At 43.2% G+C, this 19,038-nt stretch overlaps 1 protein-coding gene across 4 annotated transcripts in view; it reads right to left on the bottom strand.

Moving 5' to 3' along the window:
* The window catches only part of ICE1 (interactor of little elongation complex ELL subunit 1), a 45,720-nt gene extending 27,295 nt beyond the window's left edge, over nt 1-18,425 (bottom strand). Inside the window, exons 1-7 of one of the 4 annotated variants that reach the window (XM_018081657.1) lie at nt 18,112-18,425; nt 17,270-17,328; nt 15,738-15,772; nt 15,278-15,296; nt 14,051-14,162; nt 12,986-13,062; nt 628-665 (exon numbers count right to left, since the gene is read on the bottom strand). In XM_018081657.1, coding sequence (XP_017937146.1) covers nt 628-665; nt 12,986-13,062; nt 14,051-14,162; nt 15,278-15,296; nt 15,738-15,772; nt 17,270-17,328; nt 18,112-18,192 — 421 coding nt within the window. In that variant the 5' untranslated portion in view covers nt 18,193-18,425. Of the gene's footprint in view, nt 1-627; nt 666-12,985; nt 13,063-14,050; nt 14,163-15,277; nt 15,703-15,737; nt 15,773-17,269; nt 17,329-17,879; nt 18,003-18,111 lie in introns of those variants that run through there. The other 3 variants (XM_018081658.1, XM_018081659.1, XM_018081660.1) reach the window with 3 other exon arrangements.
* Nucleotides 18,426-19,038: the final 613 nt, after the last annotated feature.

The following is a 19,038-nucleotide window of genomic DNA, read 5'->3' as shown; positions in this document are numbered from 1 at the left end:
GCTTTATCTCTACTTAAACACAAAGCAAACAAACAAACTGACCAACCAAAATACAAGTGCCAGAATATTTAAAAATCAGAAAATACGCACCAGGATCACCATATATTTAAATGTTATTACAAAGATGACTAGAAGAATTCTGCCAGGATTATTAGAACACGGGAGCACATGCCCATTGAACTAGACTTAATTAGTTTGAGAGGAGAACAAAACAATTCTTAGAAGGAACCAAGAACAGCTTTCCTGTAGAAGGTATCAAGAAGATGGAATGAGACTGTTCACTGTTGTACAGTAGACATCAGGCGTAAACTGAAACACAAGAGTTTCCCACTGGTTATAAGGGAAGACATGTCAGTCATGCAGTGAATCAAGTTGCCTGGACAGGCTGATCAGACTCTATCCTTTGAGGTTTTCATGACCAGAAGCTCCCTTCCAACTTGATTTACGTCATGTGCCTAGATACTCATCAGAAAACATTCTGCAGGAGGGCTGATGTAATTCCACAAATTATGGCCCTGCTTTGCTCCTTGGGGCCTCTGAGTTAAAGTCACAATTACTTCTTGGGAGAGAAAAAGAACCAGGAGATTGAGGTGAACAACAGTACAGCAACACAATGTAGAAAGTTACCTTCAAGTTTCTTCACTTTTGTTTCCAGTTTCTTTCTCCTGTTTAAAAGAACACATTAATAGACCATTTTTTAAATAGAATTATGTTGCATGAAAAGCCAGAAAAAAAATAAATCCAGCCATTTCAGAAAAAACACACTTCCTATACCCAGGACCTGTGAGACCAAGCACCTGAAGTTGAAAAAATAAATCAGCAGCATGTTGCTGACTTTCTCACACAGACAGCTATATCTGAGTTTGCTTTTAAGAGGGTCAATCCACTAATCCAGGTACATAAATATGCCTTTAGCTACATCTTGGAGTTAGAAACGCAACAGCAGAAAACCGGCCTCTATTTTTTGTATTTCTATAATGTAATGCAGACAGGTTAGTTTTACTCGTTAAAAACCATTAAGACTTTCTTACAACGAATATTATCTAAGAAATGAGATAATCAGGAATAGCCTTCAGGATCACTCATGTCCCACAGCTTTTTGTTTACAATATCCAAGTGTTTACTAAAGCCAAACCAAAACAAAAATAATCATGCATCCTGAATAATTTTGACTTCAGCATTTCCAAACCTACCTTATATGTAAAACATACATAGAACTGGAAAATAAATAAGTAGACAAGTAAATATTTTTATTTCCTTCTGTTAAATCCCAATATTCCATAAATTGTTTTAAAACTGTTGTGACAGAGAACTCTGTCCTGAAAAACACATGCTCAGTGATCGCACTCATGAAGCAGACCACAGTTCATCTTTCTCCATATTAAAACCTGTGTAATGGATTGAGATTTACAGCCTAAGCCTTTCTGGATGTGCAGGCTTTAATTATCACTTCAGGCATTAAGTGGAATATATTCGAAAACTCACTCATAAACGGGATGATGACTGCCCACCTTTTGCATGTTCAGTAGTGTCTCAGTTTCTGCCAGTTTTTCCTGGTCAAGTTCACCTCAGCTTCCACCATGGTCAACTCTTGAGACCCTCCAGTCACCCCAGAAATGGAAATAGTCTCTGGTCCCACATGTCCTGAGGGCATTAACGTACACTGAGCGCCAGTATCAACCAAAGCCTGGTATTTTTGTGGGTCTGACGTGCCAGGCCACCTGATCCACACAGTCCAATAGACATGGTTGTCCTGTGCCTCTACCTGGCTAGAGGCAGGCCCCCTCTAACATTGATCTTCATCCTGGCAATCACCGTTTTCCTCTTGTGAATACCAACGGGAGGTACCCTTTAGTGGGTCAGATCCCTGCCTGCAGGATACTGGTACGGCACTCACTTTCACAGACTTCCCTTTTCCTTTCTCTTTCAACTCTCGTACTCAGGCTGCTAGGGCACGGGTAGGTTTCCTGTCCCACCGTCTCATGTCTTCTCCATGGTCAGCTAGCACCAGTTCATGAGGTCTGTCCGCTCTCTCTAGCTGGGGAGCCTCTGGTTCTCACTGGGGCCATATGGAAATTGTTTCCCTCAATCCCCTCTTTCAGTCTCTCCTGTTTAAATTTCAACCCTGTAGTTAATTCCTTGAGATTCTTAATCAGTGTCTCTACAGTGGAGATGCAGGCCTGTAGTGGTCCTTTGACTATACTGTCTTACAAGCAAAGTTTATTTATTATAGACATCACTGGCTCCCGCTTTTCCCCAGCCTGCAATGATGTCAGGTAACCTTTATGTGTGGACGGCCCCATACGGGTGAAGCTCCACCACATCTGTGGTGTACACTTAACTCTGTCAGGACTGTTGATGGGTTGCCCATCCCCTCCAAACAATGCTTCCAGCAGTGCCATTTCCCTCAGACTCAGGATCCCTTCTTCTATGGTCTTCCAGCCCGTGGTATAATGATCTGCCTGCAAGGAATCTTTGTAGATGAACCTCTCCCTCACACCGTCCAAACGCTGTGCCCAGAGAGACAGAGACTTTGATTCCCTCACAAACGCTTCCTCAGTACCCACATCCCGGGCAATAGACCTCAAGAACCTTGCTTCACCACCATCAAGGTTTATGGCATCACCTGTAGAGTCCCAAACCTGGATCATCCAGGCCAGAACGGGCTCATTTGGGCAATGGGCAACGTCTGTCTGTAAGCTCTGGAGGTTGTTATACGATAAAGACTCAGTGATGATTTCTGGCTCCGGAGCAGCCACCTGTGAGGGTCCTGCCTCCCCATCATCATCAACTGGGCGAACTGATTTACCTTTATATTTTTTCTTTTGGATAGGGGCAACCTCCATTGGCTTGGTCTGCCCCTTTGATTTGGCCTTATCCTGAGTAACCTTGGTATTAGGTATTTTGTTTTCATCTTTTCCCTGGAAGTGCTGCACTATACCGAGCAACTTCCGGTAGGCAATGGCCAAAACCCCACATGCAGCTGCCAACTGCCTCTCCATGGATCCATCACAACCTCCCTCCCTCACAGCTTTCATTATTTTTGTAGGGTTCAAGGGTTGTTCAAAGGTGAGCTTCCATTTTGTGGGAGCTGAGCACCTTTCTAAGAATTTACCCATGTCCTCCCATAATCCATGCCACTCGAGGTTTTCCATCCCTGGGGCAGGCTCCTGGACACCTTCTCGGTAATTTTTGGCCTTGGCTTCATATATTAGGTATACTATAATGGTACAAACTAGGATAGAAAGCCCAACAAGTAAAACGTCTCTGACATGTAAAGAGAATTTAAACTTCCCAGAGGCCATTGTATTGTATCCAAAGGGAAACTGAATAAAGGGTTGGGCAAATACATTCCCCTGTGTTTCTCCATAGGAATGGGTGCTATTATCCTTAAAACCCCTAGCTTAGGCTAGAACAGTAGTGCATCCTTGAGGACATATTCCAGATGAAAATCATAGGTGCTGAGTTTGCCGTATCATACACCCAATGCACAAACTCAAAGGTACTTATCGCAATGAGAGTACTAGTATCTGAACTGAAACACATTGACAGGTGGGACAGATATCTTGGCATGGTTATATGCCAGAGGAAACCAACAACCCCTAACATCATGGTGCCTACAGGTTCAAAATGTGTGTCAATCACACAAGGGGTTCAAAATGTATGTAACTCATACAAAGGGTAGTTATTCTTTTTCCACCTTTCCTCTTTCCAGGCCCCACATTGGGCACAAAAAAGGTCCCAGTCTGAAGAGACTGGAATGTTTGCTAAAGAGGATGAGTTATGAGACAGACCAAACTCCTCTCTCTCAGCAATTGTAAATTCAAAATTAAGGGGTTTTAATTGAGGAAGTGTGGAAAAACAGAAGAAATAACAACCCTTTATAAAAGATATATGTATATTGGCAAGAACAGTAACAGAACACAAAAAAAAACTAGACAATAGTCCTGTACCCAAAAGTCCTCTTCAAACAAAAAGAGAAGTCTGAATACTTCTCTGTCTTAGCGCAGTTCTAATCACAGTTGGCAGGGGACCCTGTTGGGTCACTGGAGGTGCAGAGCCTGCAGTACTCTGTGTTGACCTGCAGGGGGCGTTGTTGGGCTCTGGTGGTCACCACGCAGGAAGGGGGTCTGAGGGGGTGGTCTCGGGTTGTGGGAGAAACCGAAAAGAAAAATGGGGACCCTTCCCCCAATGGAAGAAGGGGGAAAGGAAAACAGTCCACCCCCACGGAACTCACTGTTGTCCTCAGATGACGGTGTCTCAAGGCTCCTCCTTTTTTCTCCCAGTGAGCACAAAAAAAAAAACTCTCCAATGAAAACGCAGCAGGTCCGGGCTGGAGACAAAGACAGATTGCAAGCAAGTCGAGGCCAGTAGTCAGGGCTGACCAGGACGAGAAGCCAGAAAGACGGGCCTCTAGGCCTTTTCTCCAAAAGCACACACGCAAACCCCATCTCTGTCCCAGAGAGAGAACCCAGAAAAACTGACCTCTCCCCCATCTCCATGAGCTGCGCCAGCTACCCAAAAAAAAATCCCAAACTCTTCCCCCCCCCCCCCTCCAGCCTTCGATGGGCCATTAGCTAGGAATCCGGTTTTGCTGGCTAGACCTTTTGTAAAGCTAATTGACCCTCTTCCCCCTTCCCATTCAAACTCCGTTTTTCTTACAGTGGAGCAGGGGAAGGAAAAATTCCCTCATTGGATTTATAGCCTATAACAAGTAGTCAAAGCACTTATACTATAAAGTAATAGACCAATGATCTTGTGCCTTCTCAGCCTGAACAGGTTCATACTTACTTCTCTATATAATGACTTTGACAGTCAAGCCATAGATGAGAATTTCAGAAAAAAATTGCTCATAAAACATCTTTGCAGAGAAAAAAAAAGGGGGGGAGGAGTTGTCCTTCAGAAAACAGGAGGTAAACATCTGATTCTCTGTAGATAATCTTCTAAACAATGCACAGAAGCACTGCATCTACAGTGCGTGGATAGTGGAAGCAAGGTCAGTTGACATGGGAAGACTACAGAGATGCTGTTCGCCATTGAGGGAGAAGATTCATGCAGCCAAATCTCAAATAGAGCTCAAGCTGACCAATACTCTAAAGGACAACAAAAAGGGCCTTTCAAAATATCTTAACAGCAAACAAAGGATCAGAAATAACATTGGTCCATTGCTTGATGAGGTCAGTCACATCACAAATAGGGATGCAGAGAAAGCAGAGATCTTTAATGCCTTCTTCATCTCTGTCACTCATCATCTCTCATCAACGATGGGCCCTGATGACCCCGAGACTTGTGCTGGAAGACCATGACTGGTAGGGTGATAAACTCCCAGACAACTCTGAACCTGTTCAAGATTTGCTGCTCCCGGTGGACACACATAAGTCTATGGAGCCTGACAAGATTCATGCCAGAGTACTAAAAGAGCTGGACAATGTTAGCACAGGACCTCTCTCCATTATTTTTCAATGGTCTTGAGCATTTGGAGAGGTCCCAGTCAACTGGAAGCTGGCAAATGTTCCAGTTTTCAGGAAGGGTAAGAAGGACGACTCTGGTAACGACAGGCCTGTCAGTTTTACTCCAGTTACTGGTAAAATGATAGAGAAGGTTACTCTGGGAGTTACTGAAAAACACTTGAGACAATGCAGTCATTGGTCTTAGCTAGGCTGATGAGGGGAAAGTCTTGTTTAATGAATTAATTTCCTTTTACAAAAAGGTCATCCATCCTTTTGACTAAGGGAAGTCAGTCGATGTGAGGCTTTTTGGACTTTAGTGAAGCTTTTGATATGTTTCTCCTTCTGGACAAAATGACCAGCATCCAGCTAGAAAAGTCCATGATACATTTGATGGCTGATGTGTCATGCTAAAGGAGTTCTAGCAAATAGGGTTACATCAGGATGGTGCTCAGTCACTAGTGGGGTTCCCCAGGACTCAGTTCTGGGGCCAGTGCTCTTCAGTGATCTGGATACAGGAGTCAAATGCGTACACTAAGTAGCTCTACCAACTGAAATTAGGAGGAGCTGTAGATTCTACCCTCCTACCTTGAGGGTAGAGAGGCCTTACGGAGAGCTCTGGATAGACTAGAGCAATGGGCAATCACCAACCATACAAAATTTAACAAGGGCAAGTGCCGGATTCCCCATATGGGCCAAAGTAATCCTGGTTATGCACACAAATTGGGGGATGAGAGACCAGAAAGAGATCTTGGGGTTTTGATCTATGGTAAGTTGAATATTAGTCAACAGTGCTACCTGGCAGCCAAAAGGGTCAACCATGTCCTAGCATCGCTAGCTGGTTGAGAGGTGACTGACCTGCTGGTACACTGCTCTGGTGCAACACCCCTGCAAGTACTGTATGCAGTTTTGGGCGCTACAATATAAAGACATCAAACTAGTAAGAGTGCATCCAGAGGAACATGATCAAGATGGTGAAAGGTCTCAAGGTCAAGACTTACAGGGAACAGCTGAAGTCACTTGGCCTGTTCAGCTTAGGGAAGGGAAGGCTAGTGGGTAACCTCATAGCAGTCTACAACTTCCTCAGTGGGGAACAGTGGAAGGGAAGGTGCTGATGTCCTCTCTCTGGTGACCAGTGATAGGACAGAAGGAAACAGAATGAAGCTGTGTCAGTGGAAGTTCAGGTCAGACATTAGGAAAAGATTCTTCAGTGAGTGGGTGGTCAGTCACCAAAACAGACTCCCCAGGGAAGTGCATCATTGGCACCAAGCCTGTCAGAGTTCAAGAAGCATGTGACTGACAGTCTTAGTCACATGGTTTAGCTTTAAGTAGTCCTGTGGGTAACAGGCAGTTGGACTCAATGCTTCTTACAGGTCCTTCTCAACTCAAGATAAAAATTCTATGATACAAACAACTAAAAAATCTGAATAACCAAACAGCCACTAAGTGCCAACATTATCATTGCAATGATATTTACAAATTAAGTAGTTACATTTACAGGTGCAGTAGTATACTAATTTCATCAACACCTGCAATTACATTAAGAAAATAGGTAGATATTAAAATCTAGTGATTTACAAACAGCAAGGTTTGTAGATAATACATTTGGACAGAACTCCTCTTATGCTACACAACTCAAGTGCACAGAATACGCCAAGTTGTAAGGGATCCACAAGGATCATCAAGTCCAACTTCTGGCCCTGCACAGGACCATCTCCAAGAGTCACACTCTAGAGAATTGTCCAAATACTTCTGGAACTCTGTCAGGCTTAGTGCTGTGACCACCTCCCTGAGAAGCCTATTCCAGTGCCCAGCTACCCTCTGGGTGAAGAACCTTTTTTTAATATCCAACCTAAACCTCCCCTGACACAACTTCAGGCCATTCCCTCGGTCTCGTCACTGGTCACCACAGAGAAGAGATCAGTGCCTGCCCTTCCTCTTCTCCTCAGGAGGAAGTTGCAAACTGCAATGAGGTCTCCCCTCAGTCTCCTCCAGGCTCAACAGATCAAGTGACCTCAGCCGCTCCTCATACAGCTTCCCCTCAAGGCTCTTCACCATTTTCGCTGTCCTCCTTTCAACCCTCTCTAAAAGCTTAATATCTTTCCTATATTGTGGTGCCCAAAACTGCACATAATTCAACAAGGTGATGCTGCCCCAGTGCAGAGCAGAGAGAGACAATCCCCTTCCTCGACTGGTTGGCAATGCTTTGCCTGATGCCCCCCAGGACACAGCTGGCCCTCCTGGCTGCCAGGGCACTGCTGACTCAAGTTCAACTTGCCATTGACCAGTACCCCCAGGTCCCTTTCTGCTGCACTGCTTTCCAGAATCTCATTTCCCAGTCTGTACGTACAGCCAGGGTTGCCCCAACCCAAGTGCAGAATCCGGCAGTTTCCCTTGTTGGTTGGTGATTGCCTAGTCCTCTGATTTGTCAAGGTCTCTCTGCAGGGCCTCCTTGCCTTCAGGGGAGTCAACAGCTCCTCTCAGTTTTGTGTCATCTGCAAACTTGCTCAGTATCCCTTCCAGTCCTGCACCCAAGTCATTTATGAAGATGTTGAGGAGTACAGGGCCTAAGATGGAGCCCTGTGGAACACCACTAGTGACAGGTCGCCAGTCTGATATCACCCCATTCACTATTACCCTCTGTGCTCGACCTGTGAGCCAATTGCTCACCCCACCGCATGTGTTTATCCAGCTGTGTGCTGGACATTTTGTCCACCGGGATACTGTGAGAGGCAGTATTGAAAGCTTTACTGAAATCTGAAAGGATTACATTCACTGGCTTCCCCTGATCAGCTAGGTGGGTTACCTTGTCACAGAATGAAATCAGGTTGGATAGGCAGGACTTTCCTCTCATGAAGCCATGCTGGCTGTGACTAATGATTGCATTGTCTTTCAGGTCTTTTTCAATGTCTCTGAATAAACCTCTCCAACCTTTACCAGGCACTGCAGTGAGACTGACAGGCCTGGAGTTTCCAGGGTCCTGTTTCTTGCCCTTCTTGAGAATCAAGACAACATTTGCCAGCTTCCAGTCAGCTGGGACCTCTCCGGATTTCCAAGACTGCTCAAAAATCATCAAGAAGGGTTTTGTGATGACATCAGGTAGCTCTTTGAGGATTCTGGGATGAATCCCATCAGGCCTCATAGATTTGTAGGGATCCAGCTAGAGCAGAAAATCCCACACAATTTCAGGGTCAACTGGGAGTTGTGCATTCTCGCGGTCATGGTCCTCCAGCTCAGGGCACTGAGACCCCCTTGGTCCATCATCTGTGTTGAAGATATAGGCAAAGAAAGTGTTAAACACACCTGCCTTTTCTCTGTCCCTGTTTGGGAGGTGACCATCCTTATCCTGTAATGGGCCAATGACATTTCTATACTGCCTATTGCCATTCATCTATTTTAAAAAACTCTTTTTACGGTCCCCCACATTTCTGGTCAGCTTCAACTCTACTTGAGTTTGGCCACATGAATCTTCTCCCCACAGTGGCAAGCAGCATCTCTGAATTCTTCCTATATCACTTGATCTTGCTTCCAGTAGGCATACACCTTCTTTTTTTGCCTTATTTCCAAGAGAAATAATCCCTGCTCAGCCAAACTGGACTTTTGCTTTGCCTGCTTGACTTCCAACATTTGGGAATTGCTTGCTCCTGTGCCCTTAGGAGGCGATGTTTAAAAAGTGACCAGCAGTGACGGATCCCAGCACCTGCAAAAACACTCTCTCACGGGACCTCACTAATTCCCTGAGCAGCCTGAAGTCTGCTCTCCTCATGTCCATGATCTGAGCTTTAAGATTCACGCACAACTGCAGCTGACAGAAGGCTATGCTAACAGAATTTGCATTCCCATAACATGGGAAATGCAATCCTTATAAATATTCAAATCTCAACTAGACAGGGTCCTGAGCAAGCTAACTTTGACACTGACTCTGAATGACAGATTGGATCAAAGGACTTGCGAGATAATTTCTGACCTAAATTATTTTACGGTAACTGTAGATTAACAATAATTTTATGAACAATTCACTATTATTCTGCTTCTGAAGAAACCCAGCTTTCAAGTTACTGAAGTCATATGACCTACTGCTTAAAATACATGAGCATCAGAGCTATACAAAATAGCTACAGCATCACAGAATTAAGGCTGAGGTTGGAAGGGTCCTCTGGAAGCTATCTTGTCCAACCCACCCTGCTCAAGCAGGGCCACCTACAGCTAATTGACCATGTCTAGATGTTTTCTGAGTATTGTGAAGATGGAGAGGATACAACTGCCCAGGGAAACCTGTGAAAGTACTGAGTTATTCTCACAGCAAAGAAGAATGTTTCCTGATGTTCAGAGGGAACCTTCTGTGTCTTAGTTTTTGCCCATGACCTCTTGTCCTGTCACTGGGCTCCATGGAAATGAGCCTGGTTGTAGCTCTGTCGTCTTTACACCCTCCTTTCAGGTATTTATAGACACTGATGATATCAGCCCTGAGACCTCTGTTCTCCAGACTTAGCAGTCCCAGTTCTCTCAGTGTTCTGTCAGTGCAGAGATGTTCCCATCCCTTAATCACCTTCATAGTCCTTCACTGAACTCACTCCAGTATGTCCATGTCTCTCTTGTACTGAGGAGCCCAGAACTGAACACAGTACTTCAGGGGTGGCCTCACCAGTGCTGAGCAGAGGAGCACCTCCCTCAGGCCTCCCTCCCTGTTGGCAAAACTTTGCTTAGTGCAGACCAGGATACCGGTAGCCTTCTTTGCCACAAAGTGTGTATCACTGGCTCATGTCCGACTTGGTGTCCAGCAGCATCTCAAGCTGCTCTCCATCTGAGTGGTTCCCAGCATGTACTAGTGTGTGGGGTTGTTCCTCATCGGGTGCAGGACTTTGCACTTCTTGTTGAACTTCCCAAGGTTTCTGTCAGCTCATTTCTTCAGCCTGTCAAGCTCATGTTGGATGGCAGCAAGCCCCTCTGGTCCATCAGCCACTCCTCCCAACTTTGTATCATTGACAAACTCACTGAGATACGTTTTGCCCCATCATGCAGATCATTAACAAAGATGTTAAACTGGACTAGACCCAGTATGCGGCCCTCACTGTCTTCCCACAGGGTACACTGCTACCTACTGGTCTCCAACTAGACTTTGCACTGTTCATTACCAACCTCAGGGCCTGGCCATTCAGCCAGTTTTCAATCCACCTAACTGTCTGCCCATGCAGCCCCTACAGTACCAGCCTGAGGGGCTGTGAGGCTCTTATGGGAGACAATGTCAGAGACCTCATTGAAAGACTGGAAGACACTAGCCACTGCTCTCCCCTCATCTACCAGGGGAGTAGATCCCACACAGTCAAGCATTACTTTCCCTTGGTGAGGCCATGCTGTCTACTCCCAAGGAGTTTCTTGTCCTTCATGTGCCTGGAAATGAGTTCCAGGATAAGCTGCTCCACCACGTTCCCAGGGATCAAGGTGAGGTTGACTGACCTGTAGTTCCCTGGCTCCTTCTTCTTGAACATATAAATGACAGATAGGAGACAAGCAATGTATCTGTATTGACACAGTACACTGCTAGCACATTGGGCTGGTCAGTTCCCTCCTAAAATACAGTCAGCAATGGTGCAGCTGCCCTCTGCTGCTCTTAGGATGATGCGCTAAATATTCCATTAAGCTCACAGAACATTGAGTACACCCATATGTGAAATAAGTGCAGTCTGGCAGAAGAAGAGACAACAATGTTAGTCTGCTTATACAGTCTTTTGGGCAATAGTGGCATGATGCTGTGCTTTGCGAGTACTGTATATTTCACAAGTCATGTAAAGATACTAGGGTATCTCATTTGAGAGATGCTTTAGTCATTTGTTCATCTCCATGGCCCTCTGTTAGACCTTCTGCAAGTATACCCATATCTCTTTTACAGAGAAGTTCAGAACTGGGCACAGTACTCCAGGTCTGGCCTTACCAGTGCTGAGCAGAGGGAACTGATCCCTTCCCTTGACCTGCTGGTAGCACCAAAATAGCTTAAGAACACCAAAATTAAAAATGATAGTCAGCTAACAAGCAAGTAAGGAGTCACCAGTTGGAGTCCCATTGGGATGTGTGCTGGAACACATCAGAAATAAAAGCTGACTACAAAAAAGAGCAAATGGGTCTTAGAATTCCAAGTTACTAGTGATGCCTTAAGCCCCTAATGTTTTTTTTTTATTTAAGACTTGTAAATTTTATAGGAAGGTTTTAAAAGCAGAAACCCCTCTGTCCCTTGTTCCTTTCCCTTGTTTACACATTCCCTAACCCTTTTACCCCATTCTATGCCTTCTATATCAACCTACCCCTGAATCCAGTAGCAGTGTTTAGTCTTTTGTCAAGGTAAAGGCCTAGACTGTTTGGAGAACAGCGTATCAGGGCCTAAACCACAGAGTACGGTCAAAAACTAGGTAACAATATACCCTTTGTACTCTGATGAAGCTGAAGATGATGAAGTAGGTGGTCCCAAAAAGACTCCAGACCCAATTCTCAGGGGGAGGGTCCGGGGCGGTCCAGAGGAAGGGCCAAAGGGTGGACACATCTGGGATTGGATGGATAATGTTATAAAATGTAACCTCTCGGGCATGGCCGGCGCGCGCGTCTATATCACCTATTGCCTTGGCAAATAAACCCTTTCTTATCTCACCCCTAATTAACTGCTCCGGAGATTTTTTCAGAACCAAAATACACCGGCAACACTAGAGAGCAATCACTGGTTTTGATAAATGCAAAGTGATGCATCTAGAGAAAAACAACCACAACTACCAACTAATAACACCCAGCTATATATTAGCTGGTTCTCTTTGAGAGCACGAGCACCTTTCTAAACAATACAGAGAAGTTGCAATTCTGTGATACAGGTGATTTAGATTAGAGGGTTAAAAAGCAAGTAGACAAGTTCATTAGAGTATTCATCAAGAGCTGTAAGAAATGACAGTATACATATATGCTCCAGGCAAGGAACCCTTGGAGTGACTAGTTACTGGAAAAACAAACTTTGGGAATTATCAAGGCACAGCTTCAGAATATTCTGTACTGTGGTAGCAAAAGCAGCTTCTGCACTTTTGGTGCCAAATCCCTCCTGCTCACTTTCAAACATGGCACACAGTTCGCCCTAAACTGCTGAGCTGTTTCTTTAAAAACAATTATTTTAAGGACTGATTTTAGTGCAGACCACTTTGATAATATAATTTCTCTATTATCCTCAGGGACTTATCAGCACAACTGAAATGGATGGAAATAACAAAAAGCTGAGACTAAAAATCACTTAAAACTGGAGAACTAAAGCTTTTTCTCTATCTCATCCTGTTCTTAAAAAACTTCTGCTAAACAACCACCAAGAGCCACTTCAAGACAAGATAATAATTAAACTAACACAGCACTCAAGTGTGTTTGCTACAAAATTTAAGACTGGCCTTCCATCAAATGATTGTTGTAAGAACCCATAAACAAATGGAAAGCGTAACTAGGTAAAGTATAAGATCAAGTTCTGGAAGAGGTAAGAGGGGGAAAGAAAGGTTGTGAAAAAAAGAAGCATCACTCACATAGCATCACTGTTTACTATTTCTTCTTTAATTTTAACATATTCCAGTTGACTCTCACGATAAATCTTGAGAGAACTCTGTGAAGAAGGAAAGCAGAGTTAAAATATGTCCATACTGAGAAGAAAAAAAAAAGATGGCAGACACCTTACCTATTCTAGTGCATAGCCAAAAAAGTATATTCCATGAGAAAACAAGCAAGTTGAAAAGTCAGGTTATCCTCCTTTAATGGCAAAAGTTATAACAAACAAACAAATACATAAATCTCTATATGTTTATCTATCTTTTGAGTATGTGCCTCTAACATCTATCTGGATAGGAACTCAAAGTTGAAGTCAAGAGCACAACTATTATACACCATATGTATAATCCTGCTGTTTTTGAAAGTGCCATCAGGACATCACCTACTAACACTTGCTGAGGGAAGAGGACTTATAAACAGTTCTAACATGGAAGACAAACTGTGTACAGCGACAAGACAAATATTAATATCCTGCCTTGTACCATCATGAAAAAAAATATAAGAAAGAGGGTGGGGTATTTTTTGCAGAAATAATAGTTAATGTATAGGAAATACATATATTTAGGTGATTTGAACAGTTAAAAGCTTTTCTCCTGTAGACTTAATCTCAGGAGAAATGGGAGAGAAATTACGGATAAACTCTAGAAGCTAATAATCTGAAAGTATATGTTCAAAATGGTAACAGAAGCATAACCTATTCTGCACAGACTCTCTTTGCACCTTTTCAGTAGTACAAGTATTCAATATTCTGATAAGAGCAGAACAGAAAACCAAAGGAATCTGAGTGTTTCTCCTTCCTTCCTAAGTTAGGAAATAAAAAACAAATAATCTGATCAAAAATCATATGAACTACAACAACCTAAATTTTTTGCCTCTCTGAAACTTGCTATCATTTAATCAATTTCACTTAAACCCAGAGCTGCCTGTCCCAATAAGCTGGAAATAACAACTGGGCTCATTAAAGTCAGCTTCATTAAGATGACCATTAAATATATACATTTCCTTCAATGGAAAAAGTGCAAGTCATTTAAACCTCACAAGCACACCTTTTTCTCTTCCAACTCTGCCTTCAAGGAACCCAACTCTTCCTGGCACTTTTCCAGAGGCAGAATTTTCTGTAACATCTGCTCCACTTGGCAACGAAGAGCAGAGATCTCTCTGAAACGGGATGTGCAATTAAAAAAGAAGTTGCCAAAAACACAGGTGTTTTCAAATGTAATATTCTGATTCTTCAGTCAAGTGTCTTGAGTACTTTGCTTTTTTCCTATGGAAAACTGCTGTGAGAGATACCCAAAAGCTTTTAGAGTCTCAGTATTCTCATTTTTCTATCCAACATTTAAAGAAAATTTAAGATCTGGTTAAAAAACACTACACTGAGCCTGAAGTTAAATGCAAGCAGATGGCACATGCCACATAGGTGTGCTGCCTACACTAAAGTGCTGGTAATAAGTGTCTCTGCCTACATATTGCTGTAAAATTAGAGCAGAGTCCAACTGCAGTATTCTTCAGCAGGCAGGATTATATGCTGCCTCTTCCTCTATAATCAGAGTAAGCAAAAGCACACAGCCACAACTCTAAAGTAAAATGCTTCATACAAATATGGCCGCCCCAAATAGGCTTACATTTAACTACCACCAAAATATGAGCTCCACATCTCCACTTGGTCACTTAAGACTCTCATGTAACATAGGCCCAGGAAAGAATCCCACACAGGTACTGTAGAAGGACAACAGATTTCTCTGCTTTGCTAACTATGGCCCAGGAAGCACAGTAAAAGGACCATACTAAATGCTCAGTTGAGACCCAGGGCTGCTGCTATTACAGCATCAGACTCCCAAAACTAACCACAAGATTGAAAACATCATGGCTAGGCTTCGTGAACGAAGATTTGGGAAGGGCTCTACCCATGTTTGTTGCAAACGCGCTGGTGGCTAAAAAGGCCAATATGAGATAGGCATGTCCGGTTGCAAAAGGCACAGCAGAAAGACTCCTTAGGTGGTATATTCTGCAAGGCATGATTCTTTCTGCCTTGTCTTTTCTCCTCAAGGGTGATCCTGCGTGCTTTCTCAAAAGCATCAGCAGCGTTATAGATGGTGTGTCTCCAGACCTCCCGATTGGAGGCCAGAGTAGACCAGTTATGTTGATCAATATGGCCAAGGCTGAACTGTTGTTTCAGGGAGTCCTTGTATCTTTTCTTTGGGGCTCCTCTCTTGCAGCAGCTGGTGGCAAATTGAAAACATAGCATCTTTATTAAACAACCTATATCAACTTACCGTTCAGCAAATTGAAGCTGTAATCTCTTGTTAAGGTAGAAATTAAAAACAGTTCATCAAATGTCCTTAAATGTATTTCAACTCAATTGCCACTTGCAAAGAAACATCCAATAAAAATTTCCTCACACAAAAAACTCCACAAGACTTGCACAATTAAGTGTTTAATACATACATTTCAGTACACTTGAAGTGAATAAGCAGAGCTTCTTCTGTTACATGAGTAATTCTCACGCAATACAGATTTCAAATAGACCATCTTGAACCATATATTAGACACAGACAGAATTTAGGTGGATAGTTTTAATTCCAAAGGTCTATTTTCTTTATAAAACCTACCCAGTTTGTTCTTCACTGGAGATATCACTACTTAAACCTTAAGTAAAAAGTCTCAAGTACTCTTATAAGAAGTGTTATAAGTATAGTAATTCTGTAAGGACACTAATAGAAAAGTAAAGGATATCAGTGCATTTCTGTTGATATTCTGTCAGCAAACGACTGCAAGTAAAGAAAAAAAAGACATTACTAATTTTCTCCCCCGATTTTGACAATTATGTCTCAGGATACCTCTCCTTTTGCTTTACAGATAAATACAGAAAGTGCAAGATTGGTTTGCATTTTCTGATAGTAGTCAATATAACCCTTTTGTTTCATTAAGTCATTCAAACCTCAAATCAGACTGCTTTGAAATATAAAAAACTCACTGAGTTAAATTACTTTGTAGCCATTAACTAATTGCAGTTTTGAAAAAAAATACTGTTTAGGTAAAAATTTATATACATATGTATATATATGTATATAAAGATTAATATACATGCATAAATTAAAAGATATATATGTAACACGCTACCAAAAGGATGCTTTCCTAAAACTTAAAAAGATGTTTTCCTAAAAAAGAACACATAAATCTCAGAAAAATATTTCAAAAGACCCTAAAATGCCTTAATCTTTACATTATTCTCACAGCAGCCATAAGAGGGTAACACCCTGATCCAAGAGGGACAGCAGGAAGGAAAGTAACTCTTTCCTTAAATGCTATGGTTTTTAAGAACTGTGAGAAGAAAGGACAAGAAAGAGAAATACCATGGCCATTACCCCAGTACAGAGAGGGTTGCATTACTTTCTCTTGCAACATTTAAGAGTAATCAAGAAAGGCAAAAAAAGAAAGGCTGAGCTGCAAGTAGTTAAAGAGGCAATTCCCACAAGAATTGTGTGCATTGGCAGAAGGAAGAGGGATACAAAGTCTGGAGGTCAGAAAAGGAATCATACATAGTAAAGGAGCTTTGAAAAAAGGGTCCCGGTGTGTGCTCTCTTAAATACTGTTTGGAAACCAGAATGCAGGACTGGAATTTAGATTCACTCAAGCCAAATTGATATGTATCTGGGAGAGAGTACATGAGAAACAAAACATTACAATTAGGAGGCATAGCGTGGATATTAGGCCACACTATGGAGGAATACATAACAGATCTTGATATTCCATACAAGCATATGTTGATGGTTTTTGAGAAGAACTGCAAGCAATAAGAGAAAACAAATTATAAGAAGTATTTTAGAACCTTATTGTTCTGAAAAATGTTCGGCTTCACTTTCCATATTCTGATATTTAATACAAAAGCATTTCATACTCTAATGATCAGACTTAATTCTGTTTAAAAGGTTCATACATACCTGTACTCGACTTTATTTCTCATATTCTTCACAAGAATGAAATAAATGAACACAAATAAATGAAATAATAATATAATTTATAGATAAACAAATGAAATAAATCTCTTCACAGAGCTGCTTCTGCCTGTACTTAGCCCCGTTTACTGCCATTACATACCACTGCTTTAGAGCTTATATTTAAGAAGTCTTACAGTCTAGATTTAGAACCCGCTTGTGAAGAAGTTACTTTCATTTTGGAGCATTTAGTGTGGTGCACTGTTTTAAGCACTTAAGAGCAATAAAACCCAGCCCACCAAACAAAAACATACATGCAATTGTACTTACTCTCCATCAATCATTTTTTGCTTCAGTGCAATTAATGCGGCTACATATTCATTTATGTTCTGTAAGGAAGAGTCTCAAGTTGGTAAAGAACTTATACCCCAAAAACTAGTACTATCTACTGTAAATACACCTAACTCGATTGCTAATGTGGTACAGAATACAATGATCTGTCTTCTTTATTTTAGTCTTTATTACTAAGTCATCAAAAGTATATTCATTTAAATACAAGTAGAGAACGCAAGCTGCACAAGAAAGTATGCATACTTAAATGAGGCCTTACTACAAAAGCTGTTTAAACGTTGCTTTTGCGGTAGATTCTATACTAAATCCCCGTAAGATTTTCTCCTCAAAATTCAACTAAGCTTTGGCAGAATATTAGCAATAAAAAACATCAGCTCACTTGAGTCTACAGATTTTCCAAATTCTCAATCCATACTCATTCTAAATGTGTCTTATGGACTCTCAACAGGGCCTTCCCTTCATTTACAAGAGAAACGAATATTGCCCAAAGCATAATACTATAAAAATACACGCTCGCTTAAGAGACCTCAAGGAAGAAAGTGAATCATAACAGTCTTTTCACTGCACCGAAGCAAAGCCAAAAGGATACACCTAAAAATTCCCAGGCACGCCGCAGACACCTGAGCTACTTTTCCACATTTCGCCCGGCTAAAGCTCGACACTGCTGCTACTTTTATAAAGCCCGTTCACCACACACGCTATCCGGGTTCCCGCCGCACCGGGAGCGGTGACTGTGGGACCCGGGACTCTTCACCCGCCAGCGGCGCGGCGCAGCCCCACTACCCCGCTCCAGCGCCACAGGGAGGGCAGCCCGTGTCTACCTGCTGGAGAACACCGCAGTTGGCGCAGGCTCCGGCGGCGGCCGCAGTCCCGGCCGGCGGCGGCGTCTCCCCCGGCATCATCGTGCCCACAGCGGCGACTCTGCGCAGCCCGCTGCGTCACACGCCGCGCCATGGCCTCAGCAAGGACCCAGCTCGCCTTCACCTCCTCGAGGGTAATGCCAATCACTGCCTGAGTAGTGGCAGCGGAAAAGACGGAAGAAGGTGCTCTGTGCAGAAACTGACGTTGAAAGCAGCCGATGAAGAGCGACTCGGCCAACTGCAAAACACTCACACCTACAACACCCTTCGACTAGCACGTTGTTTTATCTCCTTTTAGGTGCGGGCACTTCTGCTGGGCGCTCCTGCGGTCCCGGCGCAGGCGCGGGACAGGGCAGCTTCCCTCTCCTGGAGCGAGCAGCGGGGCGGGGCCCGTGGGCACCGCGGAGGAGGGGGCAGCCCGGACTGGGACGGGGACGGGCCCAGCGGAGCTCTACTGAAGCCAGGATTGCTGAACACTGGCCCCTGTGATCCTCTACAAGCCTGAGGCCAACTGCTCTCGCCACCCTCTCTCTGCTTCCCTTCTGGCGAACTAGAGCTGCCGTCTGGATATGGGCATACTTAGCCGTTGCTATTCTCTGACGCACACACCCCCAGTTCTTAAAACGGGGACACACCAGTTCAGCTCACTCAGCATCTTGTGGGAGCATGATACTGATGGCAAAAGATCAAACTTTTCATTTCACTCAAGCATTTGCAAAGAGGCTTTCAAGGGTAATATTTAGCACACTTATCATGGCCTGCATCTACCACTTATGTAACATCTTTCTATAGTGAGTGAGCTACGTTAAGAGTTTACAGAATCATAGAATGTTTGGGTTGAAAGGGACCTTAAAGATCATCTAGTTCCAACCCGCTTGCCAAGGGCAC

This window comes from Manacus vitellinus, unplaced genomic scaffold, assembly GCF_001715985.3.
Source record: "Manacus vitellinus isolate BGI_N305 unplaced genomic scaffold, ASM171598v3 scaffold_55_pilon, whole genome shotgun sequence".
NCBI classification, from domain to species: Eukaryota; Metazoa; Chordata; class Aves; order Passeriformes; family Pipridae; genus Manacus; species Manacus vitellinus.
This window is presented reverse-complemented; position numbering and strand designations above follow the sequence as displayed.